General features: G+C 54.5%; 5 protein-coding genes across 6 annotated transcripts; 3 read left to right on the top strand and 2 right to left on the bottom strand.

Annotated features, from left to right (window-relative positions):
• The first annotated feature begins 1,009 nt into the window (after positions 1 to 1,009).
• LOC131208009 (calmodulin-lysine N-methyltransferase) lies at positions 1,010 to 2,571 on the top strand. Its single transcript, XM_058200652.1, has one exon. The coding sequence runs from the start codon at positions 1,010 to 1,012 to the stop codon at positions 2,258 to 2,260; it is 1,251 nt and encodes a 416-aa protein (XP_058056635.1). The 3' UTR covers positions 2,261 to 2,571.
• Positions 2,572 to 3,490: 919 nt separating this feature from the next.
• LOC131210431 (zinc finger protein 235) lies at positions 3,491 to 4,970 on the bottom strand. The gene is made up of 5 exons (XM_058203680.1): positions 4,922 to 4,970; positions 4,738 to 4,846; positions 4,440 to 4,672; positions 4,237 to 4,383; positions 3,491 to 4,163 (listed from the first exon to the last, which is right to left on the bottom strand). Exons 1-5 carry the CDS (start codon positions 4,936 to 4,938, stop codon positions 3,491 to 3,493), a joined length of 1,179 nt encoding a protein of 392 aa, XP_058059663.1. The 5' UTR covers positions 4,939 to 4,970.
• A 241-nt stretch (positions 4,971 to 5,211) lies between these two features.
• Positions 5,212 to 8,073, top strand: LOC131210939 (coiled-coil domain-containing protein 40). The gene is made up of 4 exons (XM_058204265.1): positions 5,212 to 6,552; positions 6,629 to 6,941; positions 7,011 to 7,627; positions 7,693 to 8,073. Exons 1-4 carry the CDS (start codon positions 5,212 to 5,214, stop codon positions 8,071 to 8,073), a joined length of 2,652 nt encoding a protein of 883 aa, XP_058060248.1.
• Positions 8,074 to 8,144: 71 nt separating this feature from the next.
• On the bottom strand, positions 8,145 to 11,596 carry LOC131209229 (mitochondrial basic amino acids transporter). Of its 2 annotated transcripts, none has more exons than XM_058202240.1 (4): positions 11,093 to 11,596; positions 9,898 to 10,151; positions 9,014 to 9,478; positions 8,145 to 8,952 (listed from the first exon to the last, which is right to left on the bottom strand). In XM_058202240.1, the coding sequence occupies exons 2-4, from the start codon at positions 9,929 to 9,931 to the stop codon at positions 8,249 to 8,251; spliced, it is 1,203 nt and encodes a 400-aa protein (XP_058058223.1). In that variant the 5' UTR covers positions 9,932 to 10,151; positions 11,093 to 11,596; the 3' UTR covers positions 8,145 to 8,248. The 2 variants fall into 2 exon arrangements, with proteins under 2 accessions (XP_058058223.1, XP_058058225.1); XM_058202242.1 differs by lacking the exon at positions 11,093 to 11,596 and adding an exon at positions 10,746 to 10,832.
• Positions 11,597 to 13,247: 1,651 nt separating this feature from the next.
• Positions 13,248 to 15,985, top strand: LOC131208908 (neutral and basic amino acid transport protein rBAT-like). Its single transcript, XM_058201847.1, has 2 exons — positions 13,248 to 14,254; positions 14,327 to 15,985. Exons 1-2 carry the CDS (start codon positions 13,707 to 13,709, stop codon positions 15,696 to 15,698), a joined length of 1,920 nt encoding a protein of 639 aa, XP_058057830.1. The 5' UTR covers positions 13,248 to 13,706; the 3' UTR covers positions 15,699 to 15,985.
• The last annotated feature ends 552 nt before the right edge of the window (positions 15,986 to 16,537 follow it).

Raw genomic sequence — 16,537 nt, 5'->3', positions numbered from 1 at the left:
CATCACGTGGAGTTTGTGTGGACAGATGCATTACTGGAGACAACTTTTTCGCTAATTTTACAAAACACTTTTCCGTTATTTTGAAGCGCGTGCTGACTGACAAGACTCCAAGCATTAAATCAATCATGTATTCATTGGAATCACGCAATGCGGATCGCAGCATTGACAGATCGATAACATGTTGGGCAAATATACTTTAAAATATGTCAACACACCGTTTAAAAAAACATCATTTACTTAAACCCGATCTTATCTTTTCGCTTTCGCTGTGTCTCGAACAACCATTTCGTCATGCATAAACGGCACATAATTACGATTGGAGCAAATCAGAGCCATTGATAAGATAAACGATTCCAATACGATCCGATTTCGGCATTGAGCGTTGACATGATAATTGATAGTCATTCCGCGCGTATCGTGCCCCTCCCGAGGAAAAAGCCGTGTCGTTGGCCGTTTGTGGATTTAAATTTTGGACGCTCGCATCTTGCGCTCCGTTTCGAAGTCGACTGCATTTCAACGGACGGAACGGAAGTGCGCGGGTTCGTATTAATTATTGGTTCAATTTGAATCGGCCCAAAAACCGGTTACGCGAGATTGGCACGATTGGATCGGATTCAGGAAAAGCATCTCAAGTGGAGGGCATCTTAGGCCGCACGGTGTCCAGAGCGGGAATTGATTGTTATAAATAAACCGACGAAACCGATGGACCGATCGGATGGGTGTCAGACTGCAGAAGGAACGATAGAGAAAGAGAGGGAGAGAGCCAGAGCGAGAGAGTGTAATTGTGTTATTTATTATTTATTATTTTTCATTTCACTTACCTTTTGCAGTTTAAACGTCGCAGACGCCGCCGGTTGGTTCGCCACCGTTGGATGTAACAAATTAACCGCTCAACCGGAACGTTGAGCTTGCCGTCTGCTTGCTTGAGCTATCAGGGTCGGCCGTTTCCTTGGCCCGGCCCTCCCCCCAAACCCGATGGACGGCCCGGCGCACGTTTGCTGACACAAGCATGCGTTCGTTGGCGACTGAAGATGGCGCCGAGGCCGAGCCGGAGGACCCGCGTGCCGCCGCCAACCGCGAGGATGACATAAATTGGAAAATGTCAAGCCAGCAACAGGTGACACCGACGACAGCAGCAGCAGCAGCAGGCACCGAAGCGCCGCCGGTGGATGGGGAGAATAATCCAATTAAATCGTTGCGACGGCAACAACACTGTGATATTACTGTGGACGCCACCGACGCCCCGGACGGCTTGGTGGCCCCGGAAACGGATCGGCCCCGCGGTGGCTTGCGGCGGATGCCGGCGATCGGGTATGACGATGACGATGGCGTCGAGGATCCCCGGAATGGCGAGCGGGAAAACGCCAACAATAACCCGGCGACCCAGGACGAACCGGCCCTGGAACGGAACGAGCACAAAACGATCAATGCGCGGCGTCGCTGGAAGTTGTTGGCCAAGGCGCTGCGACACGATTCCAGCGAGGAAGATCAGTTTTCCAAGTTCAATCTGATCGAAGCGGATCGCGTCGGGGACGAAAAGTACGAGAACGTGTACGTGTACCGGTTGTACGATCGGTACCGGGTCAAGATCCGGCTGATCGGCCCCGAGCGCCCGTGGACGGCTACGGAGCTGATTGGGTTCAACAATACGGGCAACATCTGCGTGTGGCCCTCGGAGGAAGCGCTCGCCTACTACGTCCTGGCGCGGCTGGCTCAATTCGACGGCACCAGGGTGCTGGAGCTGGGCGGGGGAATGACGTGCCTGGCCGGGCTGGTACTGGCCAAGTACGGCCAACCGGCGTTCGTGCACGTGTCCGACGGAAACGAGCTGTCGGTGGAGAACGTGCGCAAGTCGTTGGTGTTGAATAAGTTCAACTGTACGATCAAGTCGTCCGTTTTGAAGTGGGACCGGTCGGCGGTTGGTTCCGTCGAGCCGAAGTACCAGTTTATCCTGTCGGCCGACTGTCTGTTCTTCGACGAGTCACGATCGCAGCTGATCGACACGGTCTGGCTGCTGCTGGCGGAGGAGGGAGTGGCCATTGTAACGGCCCCGAGACGCGGCAACACCTTGGGGCTGTTTTTGAACGAGTGCGTCGCCCGGGGGTTCCACTATGAGCTGCTCCAGTGCTACAACGAGGCCATCTGGGCGCGCCATCTTGAGCTGAAGCTGATGGAGGGCTACGATGAAAACATTCACTACCCGCTGCTGGTGAAACTGTACAAATACGCTCACGGATCGGTGCTGCATCGGTTGTTGTGACCCGCCACGCCATTGCGTGACCACATTTGCGTTTCGGCCGCCGAAGAGTGGAGCGAAGTAGTAACTGTAGGTTAGGTTAGTACCAAACATTTCCAGAACTTGAAAAAGCAACAAAACACATCCAAACAAACCCCCACATGCCGCCAGCTTGGTCCCAGGTCTGTGGGTGTGTCGAGAGTGGCCGTTCCGGTACCGGCTTCTGTGACGGCGTGGCCTTTGCCGGGGCCGGATTCAGCAGCATCGCGTGTTTGATTGATACATTCACTTAATTAGTGCTCGTCGTAATTTCATTTAAAGTCCATCCTGTTGCACCTCGATGCCATTAGCTTACGCTCTCTGGCTCTCTGGCGCTGTCCTGCTGCTGCTGCCCACCGGGAGGCGGGATGGGGACCAGAAACTTTGCGTTATTTTAGATCCCCTGGCTGATGCCAGACCGTAGCGTAGAGTGGGCCCTTTCAAAGTGGCCCCTTTGTTGAAATTAATTAAAACTAGTTTACGGAACGGGTGCGAAGAATGGGAACAGTATTGAGACACCGCTTTGGACATTCTGGGGCCACCAGCCGTGGCCACAGTTTAGTAGAATTAAATCTTCTTATCGTGTATTCTGTAACCAAAGGAGACCAAACGGACACGTGGTCCGTGGATAGACATTACATTTTGTGATACGTTTGAACGGAGGGGGGGCTGGTGCACCCATTTGAGGCCAACTGACCGTTGGATTAGTTAGTTGAGGCAACAAATTTGAGCCTCATGCGCTCTGTTACGGAATTGTGGAATTTCTGTGTTTAGTCTAGAGACATGTGCCGTCACGGCAGAATGAAATGCTATGGACCGCGCGGAGTCGCACTCCAGTTCAGCCGTGCCTGCGTTGGCTGGAGCCGATGCACCAATTAAACCAACGGCCACATGCTTCCGAGGAGAGACCTTGACCGACCGTGCAGTTTGCTACCGTTTCTCGGAGTAAAACAATCATACACAATGTACAAAACAGCACCAAGTGTAACATAAACAGGATTCCCGTCTCGGAATAAAGATCGGTGCGCCAGGGAACGGGTGTGTGATCGTAAAACGCAACGCGAGCGCCAGCACGCTCGCCGATATCGTTTTCCGTTTTGGCAGTAACATTATGTTTATTAGTAGCTCAATAAATAAATGGCGCTATCCGAAATGATGCGTGGCGTGTGATGTGTTTGATAATACCGACGGGCGGTGGTGATCCGATTATGATGCCTAGTAGTGATGTAATCGTTGCACCGAGTGCATCTGGCTGTGATGGTAGGAGGGTTGTGGCTGCTGCGGGTGTGGCGGATGGGCCGCCGGATGGGGCACCATTCCCAGGCCGACGCCCAACGTACTGCTCGGTCCGAGCCCGTGTACTGCGAGAGCGATCGGCGTTTGAATCTGGGGCTGCTGCGGTGGCATCAGCGAGCCACTGGGACCGACCGGGCCCGAGCTGGCGGGAACGTGAGTTCGCATGTGCCCGTTCAGGCTGTCGACGGTGGCAAACACCTTGTGGCACTCGTGGCACTTGTAGCTCTCGTTCGATCGATCGTTCAGATGGATCTTGCGCTTGTGCGCCACCATGTCTCGGTTTCGGCTGAAACTCTTGGCACAAATATCGCAATGGTAGTTCTTGATGCCCGAATGCGAAATCATGTGGCGCGTCAGATCGCCGGACGTGATGAAGCCCTTGTTGCACGACGGACACACGTGGTCCCGCTCGTTGGTGTGTATCTTTTTGTGTGCCTGAAAGTTGCCCAGCGCCGAGAACTGCTTGCTGCAGATCTCGCACTGATACGGCCGCTCGCCCGTGTGCGTCCGGATGTGGATCGCGAGGTTGTGCTTCTGGGCGAACCGGCGTGTACAGTAACTGCAGGCGAACGGTTTCTCTCCCGAGTGGGTCCTGAAGAGAGATAGAAAAACCCCGTGCCTGGTGAGTGTCGTGCCATCGATCGGTTTCGTCTCGGTCCGATTACCTGAGGTGCATCTGTAGCTGCGCGGCACATTTGAACGTTTTATGACACTGGTAGCAGGTCTGTGGAATTTTTGGCATGGGTTTTGGGCCCCGTTTCTTGCGCTCCTCGGGCAGCTTTGGTTTGTACCGTTTACGGCTGCTCGACCTCCTGAAAATGGGTCAAATTGGTTCAGCTGCCGGTTGGCCAGGTTAGTGATTACATACTTTTTGCTAGGTTTGTGCTCGTCAGATTTCGGGTCCGGTCCGGCCAGTAACCAGGACTCATCGGTCATCGTTTCTTTGTCGAGCGCGTTACTGTAAACGCCCGTCATCAGCCCAATGTACTGGCGCAACCGCATGTCGGAGTTTTCGCACTGCTGCTTCAGGTGAAACGCGACTCCCAGCCGGTACATACAGTTGTTGCAGATCGTTGTCGGGAGCCCATCGTTTTTGGACACCTAAAAGGCGGACCACGGCATGCATTATCCTCGGTGCCGCCCCATTCACAGCCCGCGCCGCTTACCTTGATATTGGCACACATTCCCAGCATATCGGCCGGAGCCATCGCCACCAGCTCGGTGCTGAAGATGGACGTAAATACGCCCTCCTCCAGGCACACCCGACACAACCGGCTATTGGTAGTGTAATTTATTTATATTATTTATTTATTTTTATTTATATTTACTATTTGTATTGATATACCTAACCTGATATTGTAGTCCATCGCAATTCGCGATAAAACTCCGCTCCGATCCGCCAAATAATTCAAACGCCTTTGTTTACAAATGCTCCGACGACACTCACGAACGACGCGAATCAGCTGTCAAATGAGCTGAGTGCCTCAGCGGTGAAATATTTCGCGTGATATATTCCAGCGTAAAGATTCGCGGTAACCGTTGGCAACGGTTTCCACGTAGTGAGCCGCTGTTTATTGGTGACGCTTTGCGACGCAATTTAGTGCCTTTTGGAGCCATCGACGAAAACGGACCCACTGAAAATGAATCCGGATGAAGATCCCAACACCAGCATCAGTGTGCAGGCGGATGCTTTTAACGATTCCGTTACCGATCGGATCGGTGTGCTGGAGACGGACCATCCACTGTTGGAACGGTTCCAGGCGGCACTGAAGGCGCATCTGCTGCGGGTAAAGGCGCAGCTCGAGGAGGAGGTGGCTGAACTGAACCATCGGTTGGAGGCGAACGAAAAGGAATCGGAAGAGGTCGGCGCCCAGCTGTACGATCTGCAGGAGGAGATTGACAACCAGAAGGAGTTGCTCGAAATCTATGGCAAGGAAATTCTGGAACTGGCCACCCAGCGGCAGCAGGAGGAAAGTCAGGCCGCCCGGTACCGGCAGGAGTACGAGGACCAGCGGGCGTCTCTGAAGGAGTTCAGGAAGATCCACAAGGAGCACTTGATGGAGCTGGAGAATCTGACCGTGCTGGAGTGTGAGTTCGCCAAGTGGGCCCAAGAGATCAAGGACGAAATTGCGGTGGCCAAGCGGGTCGCCAGTAAGGACGCGAAGGATCGGCACACGGCGGCCGAGGAGAAGCGGCAGGTCGATCTACTGGTTTTAAATCTGGATGGCGAGGTGAAGCGCAAGGAGCACGAGCTGCAGGCGATCGAGGATCAGATTCGGGAGCAGGACGGGGATCGTGAGACGATCAGCCGAAGCCTGGCGGACGCCAACTCGGATCTGGAGGCGCTACAGCACGAGCACAAGCGCCTGTTTCAGGCGTGGGGCGAGGTGATCGTGGCCATCCAGCAGCGCGATCGCGTGCTGGCCAAGACAAAGGATGAGCTGGAGGCGATCTACGAGGAGCACAAAGTAATCAGAAGCAAAACGGAGATCACGAAGAAGTCGGCCGCGTGCGAAATGGAGCGGAACGAGAAGTTGGCGGGCTTCAAGAACCGCATCCAGGGTGACATCTACTCGCTGGAGAAGCAGGTGCACAAGGAGCAGGAGGACGAGGATAAGCTGAGGCGTGATCTGGACCACTACGCGTCGATACTGGAGCAAACGGAGGCGGACATTCTGAAGGCGCAGCAGGAGGGGTTGCTGATAGAGAACCACCTGAAGTCGCTGCGCCAAACGCTGGAAAAGCAGAACCGCAAAAAGTTTGAGCTCGAGGAGCAGATTTTGGAGCTGCTGCAAGACCAGCTGACCACCGATAAGGCGGGCGAGTCGCAGGGCAAGTTGCTGCTTGAGACGCGCCAGAAGCGGCTCGGCCTCGAGATAAGCATGTCCGGCACGGAGAACCAGCTTTCGGAGGTGCTGCTGGACCTGGAAAAATGGCGCTCGATCGTCGAGGGCTCGAAGGATGTGCTGCAGCGCGCTAAGGTGTGATAGAACCCACGGGGTCTGAAGATTAGACTGGTTGACCGGGCCTTTCTGTGTCTCTCCCTTTCTCCCGCAGCACGAGCACGACAAAAAGAACGCGAAGGCCAACAAGTACAACGAAGAGATAAAGCTGGTGAAGGAATCGATCGCGACGAAGCTGCGCGAAATGGACTCGCTGAACCGTGAACTGGAGCAGCTGATCAACAAAGCCGGCGGGCAGGAGATGAACCCGGACGAGCTGAAACTGCTGGACATACGCCAGGACATCGTGGAGATCGAAGCGAAGCTAAAGGACACGCAAGACTCCTGGCTAAAGCTCCAGTCGAGCGTCGCGACACTGTCCGACAAACGGTCCCAACAGTTGAACGAGATAAACTACTCCCGAAAGAGTACGCGGAATGGCCAGGCTGGCCAGCCGGACTGAATCCTTTAATCCTGTTCCGGTTTTCTCTTTCCAGAACTGCTGCTCGCGGAACAGAAAGCGATCAAGATCGAGGCCCAGCTCGAGGAGGTGATGAGCGAGAACCGCGAAATAGTGCGTTCTCTGTCGGCCCTCAACACCCGGCTCGATGCCGCCAGTCTGGAGCTCTTCCGAAGCCGCCGGGTCCACGAGAAGGAGGAGCAGGAGTGCGAAGTGGCCCACCACCAGGCGACGGAGCGCTTGCGGGAAGCGGAGATGGCCGTGCTGAGCTTGGAGCAGGAACTCCGGGAGCTGGGCAAAGAGATCGAAGACTGCAAACAGGAGGTACTGGAGAAGCACCGTGAGGCGCTGTCCTGGGAAACGAAGTGCAAAATGTCGGCCGAAGCGAAAAAGTTCAAGGACGAGGAGACGACCCAGAACAGCGAGATCGGCATCATGAAGGCCGAGATCCACCGCATGCAGGTGCGCTACGGGCAGCTGAAGCGGGCGCAGGAGCGGCTGGTCCACGAGCTGGACAACACGGTCCATCATCGGGAGAACATTTACGAGTCGGTGACGGCGCGCAAGAAAGTGTTTGGCGGAAAGTTCAAAACCCGCTCCACGATGCAACACAAAATCAACGAACTGAAGAACAAACTGAAGGTCGTCTTCACGGTCAGTTCGCTTCCCGGGGGGTGGGCACGGTTCCTGTGGCACTTAATGTCCTTCCCTCTTTTTAGGAAATATCTCAAGCCGAAAAGAGTTTGATCGAGATCGACACTGCCCAGAAGCTGCTGCAGGCGGAGATCGAAAACAAGAAGCACCAGATCGAGGAGGAGAAGCTGCAGACCAATCTGATCCGGGCCGAAACCGAACAGGCGTCGCTGCTGAAACAGGACAACCTGGACTACATCGTGCGCCACCAGTACCGCGCCCGGCGCTTCCGTGGCCTGGCCAACGCCCAGCAGTTGCCGAAGTTTCGCAACGAAATCCTGATCCAGGCCGATCTGCAGCGGCAGCGCGAGGTCAACGAAAACATTGTGGCGGTCGTCGAAATCCTGGCCCAGGACTTTCCCTCGCAGACGTACAATTTGAGCAAAATTTTGCAAACCCTCAAGTAGAGGGCTGCGGCGTTGATGGCGCACTAAATTCCCCGAGTGTCTGCGTGTGTTTGTGGTGCCGTTTTGGAATTTAAATAACAATATATTTCTTCTACACAACTTCCGTGGGATGGATTCCTAGCGTCTACAAGGGGGGGAGGTTGTCTTTGTACACAAGTGTCTTTGGTGGCCACAATCAGTCGCCCAAAAACGGATACCGATTGCTGTTGTCCTCGTCCGCCGTGCTCAGCAAGAATTCGTTTAGCGTCTGAACCGGGTGCCGCGTCGGGTCCTGCTCGAGCCGATCGCCACTGTCGTACAGGTCGTCGGTCAGTTCGCTTATTTCCGCACAGCAAACCGCTTCACTGAACGCTCCCAGTGATCGCAGGAATCGGTACGTGTTCTGCTTGATGTTCAGAACGTGATGGTAGTCTGGTTGCTGGTTGTCCTGGGTGACTCTCCTGCCGACCGGGTGGGATGGCACAATCACTGGCTGCTGCTGCTGCGTGGCCATCAGGAGCGGTGTTTCGACCACGTTCAGCCGGGGCTCGACCACCGCAAAGTTGCGGTCGTCGAACAGTTTCATCGTGTACGAGACGACCAGGAAGCAGACGGCATTCATCGGGAAGGCACGCAGCAGGGTCGAGGCGAGACCGCGGGACAGAAACCCAAGGCCCTCGGAGGCGTAGCTTTTCCGCACACAGTCCACCAGCCCGCGGTACTGGGGCTGGCCGCTCGAGATGCCGTCCGCTTGCAGGCGCGACTTGACCACGTCCATCGGGAAGGTCAGCAGCCAGGAGAACGTCCCCGCCAGTCCGCCGGCCATCAGAATGACGAACGGGGACGGATTGGCCACGTACCGCACCATGTACTCGTACGCCACGAAGTAGCTGGAGAATCCTGTTGAGAGAAGGAAGATTAGGAAGGCTGCCGGGTTGACCGCGGTGCGGGGCACACTTACCAGGCATATCGCGGACGGCCGTTATGCCGAACCCGCGGAAGATCCCCCGAACGCCCTCCCGCCGCCAGATGTGCCGGCTACAGTCCAGAGGCCCACTGAACCGTTGGGCCGCCTTCGGTAGGTTGTCCTGCAGCTGGAGGCGCGTCTTGATCAGCTCCATCGGCGAACAGACCACGCTCTGGGCGAGACCGGCGGCCGTGCCGGCCAGAAAGTGCGAGTACAGCGCATCCGGTTGCTCCGTCCGCCGCTGGATGTTACCGTACACGCCGAACACGATCGCGTTCACCACCGCCACACCCGCCATCGGACTGGACATCCCGCGGTACAGCCCATGGACGCCTTCACGGACCACGATCTTCCGGAAGCAGTCCACGGTGCCACGGTACAGCGGCCTCCGGTGGTCCTGTGTTTGCAGGTGTACCTTCACCGTGTCGAACGGGAACCCAACGAGAACGCCAGCACATCCTGCGGATGGATGGGGCGATTGCGTAAAGGTTATCAGTGATCGCGGATCGCCTTCGCTCTATCAGCGTAACAAAAGCCGATCGGTCGATGATTGTGCAAAATCGGACCATCGTCCCGAGTTTGTGTTACGATCCGGTTCGGTTCAGGACGGGAGAAAGTGTGATAACAGGGGGGAGGGGCTTGAGCGATCAAGAAACCGTGGAGCGAGTGAGACAGATCGTGCCTTATCATCGGGCCCACTGATAACACCCCCTGGTTTTGGGGATGGTAACGTTCATTCTTGGGGCCGTGGTCGGGAAACTGCCCAAAAATGGGATCGGAACGCAGGTCCTGGGGCGGTTATCAGTGGCCGGTCGGCGGAAACGTGAACATCACGCGCACCGAGGATGCGCACGTGCCACCCTCCCACTGGGACTTACCTCCCAAGCATCCGGCGGCAAAGTCCAGAGCCATCGAACCACGGGCGAGCGGGCTGATGTTCGCGGTGTGCCGCGGCCCTAGGCAGGAGGCCCTTCTAACGTAACGGGCTAACGGTTTTGGAGGCCCTGGTGATGACTCCTGACTCGGTTCGAGGAGCAGGTAGAGTTGTGGCGGAATTTACACCTTCGGCGGGGTAAATTCGACTTTGGTTTGGTTGGCCGACGGCCGAGATACCGGGTATTCGGGGCGCGATCTGCAAGAAACCCGTGAAACAGAGAGAGAGAGAGAGAGAGAGAATGAGAGAGAGAGATAACACCGCTAGCGTCGTAAATAAGATCAAGCTGGTGAAGCCCCCGGGGTAGGATCGGTTGGGTGTGCGCATTTTTTGCACCCATAAACAGGGACCTGCTATCAGATGGGACCTGCCGCTGCGCTGAGGTCTGAGGATGCTGCGTAGAGAGAGGCGTACGAGTCGGCTGATAACCTTAAGCGCTGCTTCTCTTCGTAATCTATTACCTCCGCTTTCGCTATTGGCCCTACCATTGTGGACTTCCTGCCTGTGGACAGGACGCGCACATGCGGTGCGTCATGCTCGTGCCCACTGTTTTCGTGTTGTTTCCATCTCGGCTCCTATCAGCCTGGCCATTTGTTAGTTTATTGATTCGCTGGCACATGGTGGGAGGGGGGGGATTTTTCGGTTTGCGCATGACCTCAGCGACTCGGCGGGGTCAGAGGTCATGCGAGCAAATATTTGTAGATAGCAATGGCAACAAAAACATCCAAACAGCTCTCAATCACTGAGACCACTAGCGGAAGGAATGCCCCATTTCTGTGTTCGACGTATTACCTCAAGCTATGTAATTATTCACTTCCTTGCCACGTGGCATTGCGTGGGTCCCGGAACGGAACACTAACGGATGCGCACTCGGTTTCAGCGCAACATTCTACACGTCCGACGGGCTACCTAGTGGCGTGTTTACGGCGCACGTCGAGCCTTTCTATCGACCGAGTTCTGCCGCGCGGCGGTCCGATTAAGATTCGGTCCGGGCTTATGCGGGATAACCTTCGCTAGCCCCGGGGGCTGCTGCAGAACTGATAAGCACAAATGGCGATTCAACAATCAGTTCGTCTACGTTCGAACCGAGGGCGGGCGGCGGGAGCTGGGCTGGGCCGAGCAGGATGTGCGGTACTTACAGGATTGTAACAGGGTTTCTTGGCCGCTTGGCTGGTTGAGCTACACAATCGGTGATGCTGCTCAAGGGCTGCTCAGTGTCATGAACTGTCTATAAACGGTATCGGATCGAAGGGGTCGTATTTGAGCAACAGCATTCTTGGGCAGCTTCTTCAGTGAGCCGTCCTTTCGGGCGCCTTGCTGCACTGCTGCCAAGGCACGGACACTGTCAACTTTACCGACACTTCCCGCTTCACTCTCCACACTACGCGGAGCCTTTCGGTGGGTCTTTGGGCGAGTTCTTCAATGGTCAGTTCAGTCTCTGTTCACGTCTCCGTTTGGGTTTGCGAATAATGTTCACTCGGATCGGACTCGACGTGCCAGACTATACAGTGGACCGGAATCCTCCCTTCGGGCTGCTCACTGGAGGGCGGAAAAAATACACAATCGACACTGTAAACTTCCAGCACAACGGTTAACGGAAGAGCGCGCGCGCTGATCAGCTGAAGTGAACGTAACCGCACGGATCACTCTCCGGGTTTGGACTGATCGTTCCGTTGGCTTACGGGCAGGAATCAATATCAGCCTGAAGCTCCTTTGCGGGTCTGCAGAGGAGTGAACAGGCAACAGCCAGTAAGCCAGATCGCTGACGCGCTACCTGATAAGCCTTCGGGAGTCTGTGGCGAGCCCGTCTTCGTCGTCGTCGTCGTCGGGGCTTGAGATCGGCACGCGTCGCTGCGCACCCGGACCGCATGCAGGACACTGGGTATGGATTGGCCACGAGGTGGACGGACCGAAAAGCACCGGTGAACCGGTAACGGTCAGTATGCTGTTGTCAGTTAGAATAAACCGAAAGAACTGCCTCATGAGGTTATCAACGCGATCCGAAGAAGGCCCCCCGGCAGTGCGCTCTTGTGCGATCCGTTCAAAACTTTGTTTCCACAAAATTTCCAGGAACGAGATAGAATCGGGCATCGGGAGCAGGATGTCGGGAAAAAAATAAAATCGCTCTACTGTAGTAAATATACCGTTATCGGCACTCCATTTGGCGGCCGCCATTTCCGTCAGACAGCGACAAAGGAAATTACGCCGTTAAAACATTTTATAGACACTAAATTTAACACCCATTTAGCTGTGGGATAGTTACCAAATCAACCATGACGATGCGGCATTACGCAACATCGCGGAAATTTTGATTCAGTACTTCGAGAAGTCACTTTCAAAATGGCCCACTCACAGAGCGGTTCGGCAGACTATAGGAAACAGTGTTAACGTTTCAAAGATGTGTTTATTGGACTGGAATTGGACTTTTCAATGTTGCTCCCGATAAGAGACTTCCTGATGTCCTTATACGCCATTAGTTTCCAGGGACAGGCCCCTCATTCGTTCGTATAGTTGCGCGAAAATTGCACAAAAACTCCTCCAGTACTCAACTGGAACAGTGTTTTAGTTATATTTAAGCCATAGAACAATAGACGAATTTTGCTTGAACAAAATAAACAAAATATAAACACAGATTGGTACAGTTTGGCCTGCGGAGCGATAGTTACTTCAATATAAAGTAAAAAGTTCATCTGGTAATAATAGAATCTTTTAAGGTATTTTGGAATGTCTCAAGAGAGAGTTTATTTAGCTGCCATGTTGAGGACCCCAAAACATGCCTTAAACATTGACCCGTTATAGAAAAGCTGTATTTAGAGGTCTTAATGTTGAGGAAAATTCACACAAAAAATGTAATCTACAAAATGTCAAAAATGTTGGACAGACAGATAAGGAATGAAATCGACACTAGCCCAAACGAATCAAAGAGCTCATTGGGAAAAATCGACTGCTGGAAAATGGCAGTTGTAAACCAGATTCGTAGTGAACCTAGATCAAGTTCGTTGCTGATGTGATGACATATTCCAGAAAAAAGATCCCGGATTATGAATCCTAATTTAGTGGCTTTTCGAAACGGTTGTGAAAAAAAATTTTCTGGCAACCCTCACCTCGGTGGGGAAGTAAAATTTCTCAGCTATTTTCCGCGCCTGCGTATCCGCGACCGGCACGCACTCACGGGCATACCACGGTGAGTAGCACCGTCTGTCAAGCCGTTGGTGGCCGTGGCCTGCGTATGGAAATTGCCTTCCCATCTCGGCCGCCCGTCGGCATCAGCATCTCGTGACACTCGCGCGGAAAAGGTCACATGCCAGACCAGTGCACACATCCCGCAACATTCGTGTCTAAATCGGGATTGAATCCCAATATTCGCGAATCGGCATCGGTGTTTGTGGCAACCGCACTCCGCGGGCCGCTGCTTGATTGGCGCTAATAGAAGCTAATTGTGGTGCGGTAATTGATTTGCGTATCTGTATCTCCGAAGGGGCACACATACGACCGTGCTCGGTGTGGTAGGAACAGTGCGCCCGTCGGTCAGTCGGAACCAGCCGGAGCTGCAAGCTGCGTATTACGTCGTAGCAGGAAAAAAAACAGATTCCGCGGATCGGTTCGAAGTCACCTTCGCAAAGGTGTGTGTTGGTGTGTGGCGGCTTCTTGGATGTTGACAATAGTTTTCGTCAAAGCGTCAACAGAGAGCTAGAGAGAGGGAGAGAGAGGGAGAGAGAAAGTGATTGGTGAAATCGGTGGCCAACATTGATCATGAATCATTTGCAAATATCAACCGATCCGACGCTGCTCGGAGCGGATCTGTTGCCGGAGTCGCTGACCACGTCTCCCTCGGTGTCGACGTTTCTGCCCGAGGAGGACGCCTCCACGTGTTTGCTGCTGCCCGAGACACCGAGTCCTCCGTTGGATTTTTCGCATCCCCTAACGCCCAGCATGGGCAACGCCGCGGATAACCGGGGTGTCACCGGGGACGACGATCCGGCCGCGGAAACGAGCAGCTCGTCGGGGAGCTCGGGTATCGGCATGGTCGGTACGGTGGGAGCCGGGACCGGCAATCTGTTTAGCCACAACACGTACCAGCATCTGCGCAAGAAGAGTGACGTCGTGAAGGTGCCGGACGGCTCGATGCATCACGCGGCCAGCCTGGGGATCGCCGTTACGAAGGATATGCCCGGGTTCGTGCATTGGAACTGGCCGCTCATCCGAAAGTGCACGTTTTTCGGGTTCCTCACCGTGATCGTGGCGATGGTTGGCATTGTGGTGGCCATGATTGCCACTCTACCAAAGTCCTGCAATCCTCCGTAAGTAGCTGGCCGTGATTAATCGAAATTTCCTCTCCTGGTAACGCGCTCTCTCGCATTCTCCCTCTCCAGGGCGGCATGGTACAAGGGCTCGGTGTTTTACGAAGTTTTCCCGGCCAGCTTCCAGGACACGAACGATGACGGGTTGGGCGATATCCGTGGGTTGATTGCGCGCGTCGAGTACTTCCAAACGCTGGGCATCGCTGCGGTCCGGCTGAACTCTATCTTTCCGTCGAAGCACTACCCGGACCACTTTCAGGAGGTGACCTCGCTCGTGGATGTTGACGGTGTGCTGGGCAAGCTGGAGGACGTCCAGAAGCTGACGGCCGCGCTGCATGAGCGCAACATTTCGCTCGTCCTCGATCTGCCGATCTATCCGTTCCTCGGGCGGCTCAGTCCACCGACGCTCGACGTGGACCATTTGCCGAACCGCACCGATGGAGGTGTAACCGCCAGTGAGTTCCTGCGCCTGTCCCGTTCGGTCACGGCCGGCCATCCGGAGGGTAACGTGATATCGGACGTGCTCCGCTTCTGGCTTACCCGGGCCGGAGTGGACGGGTTCTATGTGAAAGGACTGGAACACTTTGCCGACGATCCGCTGTTGGTGGAGAACGTTAAGGAGTGGAAGTATCTGCTCGGCCCCGATCGGGTGCTGATGGTGAGCCAGAAGCTGGTAGAGCTGCTACCGGAGCGGTCCGTGCGGGATGTACTGTCGCAGGTCGATCTGGTCGATGCATACCTGGATGTGGCCAATGGCACGGATGCAATTGCCAAAACGCTACAGGAAGCGATCGGTGGGAAGTTGCTGCGCGGTGTCGACCACCCGTGGATTCACTGGAGCCTGGGAAGCGTCTCCGAGCGGCGCCTCTCGTCGGGTCTCAGTCCAAACGCCACCCTGGCGGCCACCCTTCTGGAACTGACGCTTCCCGGTACGGTCAGCATCTTCTACGGCGATGAGATTGCGCTCGAGGAAGCCCACGATCCGGCCGACGAGCACGGTGACACCCGGCACTTGCACCATCTGGCCGGTATGGTGTGGGACAGCGCGCAGAACCAGTTCACCAGCCGGGGAACGTTGCCCTGGTTACCGCGCAGTGCTTCCGCTTCGCTCCACCACCTGGACTACGTGATCGAAGCGATCGCCCTGCGTCGCCGATCGCCCTCGATCTACTTGAACGCGGTCGTCAAAGAGCAGCAAGTGCTACCGAACGCGGACGTCAAGTCGAACCAGAACGACATCCTGATCGTGCAGCGGTGGTACCCGCGGCGAAACTCGTTCGCTGCCATCGCCAACCTGGGCCCGAAACGTATCTCGCTCGATCTGACCGCTATGTTCTACAGCGGGGAGATTATCGCCGGTTCGTCGCTCAAACACGAACGAGTCTACTTCGATCGGTTCGAAATCAGCCCGCTGGAAACGATCATCGTGAAGCTGCACAAGTAAATCCGAGGGAGTGTTACTTGGATCCAAACACAAACCCAACACCATTGTCCCACCCCGTCGCTAGGACGATAGGAGGCTTGCTTTGATACGCGACAAAAGAGTGGACGCCGCCGGCCAGTTAAATTGTGTATTGTTTTTATTAGATCTCTAGATTTTACTTTCATTTGCTGGTTGCCTACCTAAACATAGAAAAAGATATTAATCGTAGTTGTGTAATTGTAAATTGGAAGTTTGTTAATTCGAAACAAACGAGTAAATTTGAATTATCAATAAAAAAAAAAAATTACACCACAAGTCCTAATCTCGCGCCGTCGTCTAGAATTACAAGAGCTAACTAACTGCTAATGCACAACGTGGGCCGTTCCTATGATACGTTTTCTTCTCTTACCGCCTGCCTTAGGAATGGATGAAGAATGGGAACCGTTCCCCGTTTCTTAGAGAGAGAGACTAAGAGTTGCCTTGCGCCACAGTTGCGCCTTACGAAGCCTAAAACCGAATCCTATTCCACTAAAACCCACGCCACCGTACGGCGGACCCATTAAATAAGAGCTTTACAAACTAATAGTACCTCTCCTCTAACGCCTAAACCGCTCTCTCTCTCTCTCTCTCTGCCTGTCTGCGATTGTTGCTTCCCTTTCACTTTCTGTTCCCCCTAAAACCCAAAAATGAAGCGACCAAAAGTAATCGACAAGAAATAATAATAATAATTTCAGTAACACTTGGGATTTTCTCTTAAGTTAGGTTGTGATTTTTCTGCTTCGCGCCAAACGCTGTCACCTAACGCAACTGTGGGTTAGTTGGCCCGAACGCAAAATAGACGCCGAACGAAAGACAGATGT

The sequence above is a fragment of the Anopheles bellator genome, chromosome 2 (assembly GCF_943735745.2).
Source record: "Anopheles bellator chromosome 2, idAnoBellAS_SP24_06.2, whole genome shotgun sequence".
In the NCBI taxonomy this organism is placed as follows: domain Eukaryota; kingdom Metazoa; phylum Arthropoda; class Insecta; order Diptera; family Culicidae; genus Anopheles; species Anopheles bellator.
The sequence above is the reverse complement of the archived record's forward strand: the minus strand, read 5'-3'. Positions and strand labels throughout refer to the sequence as shown.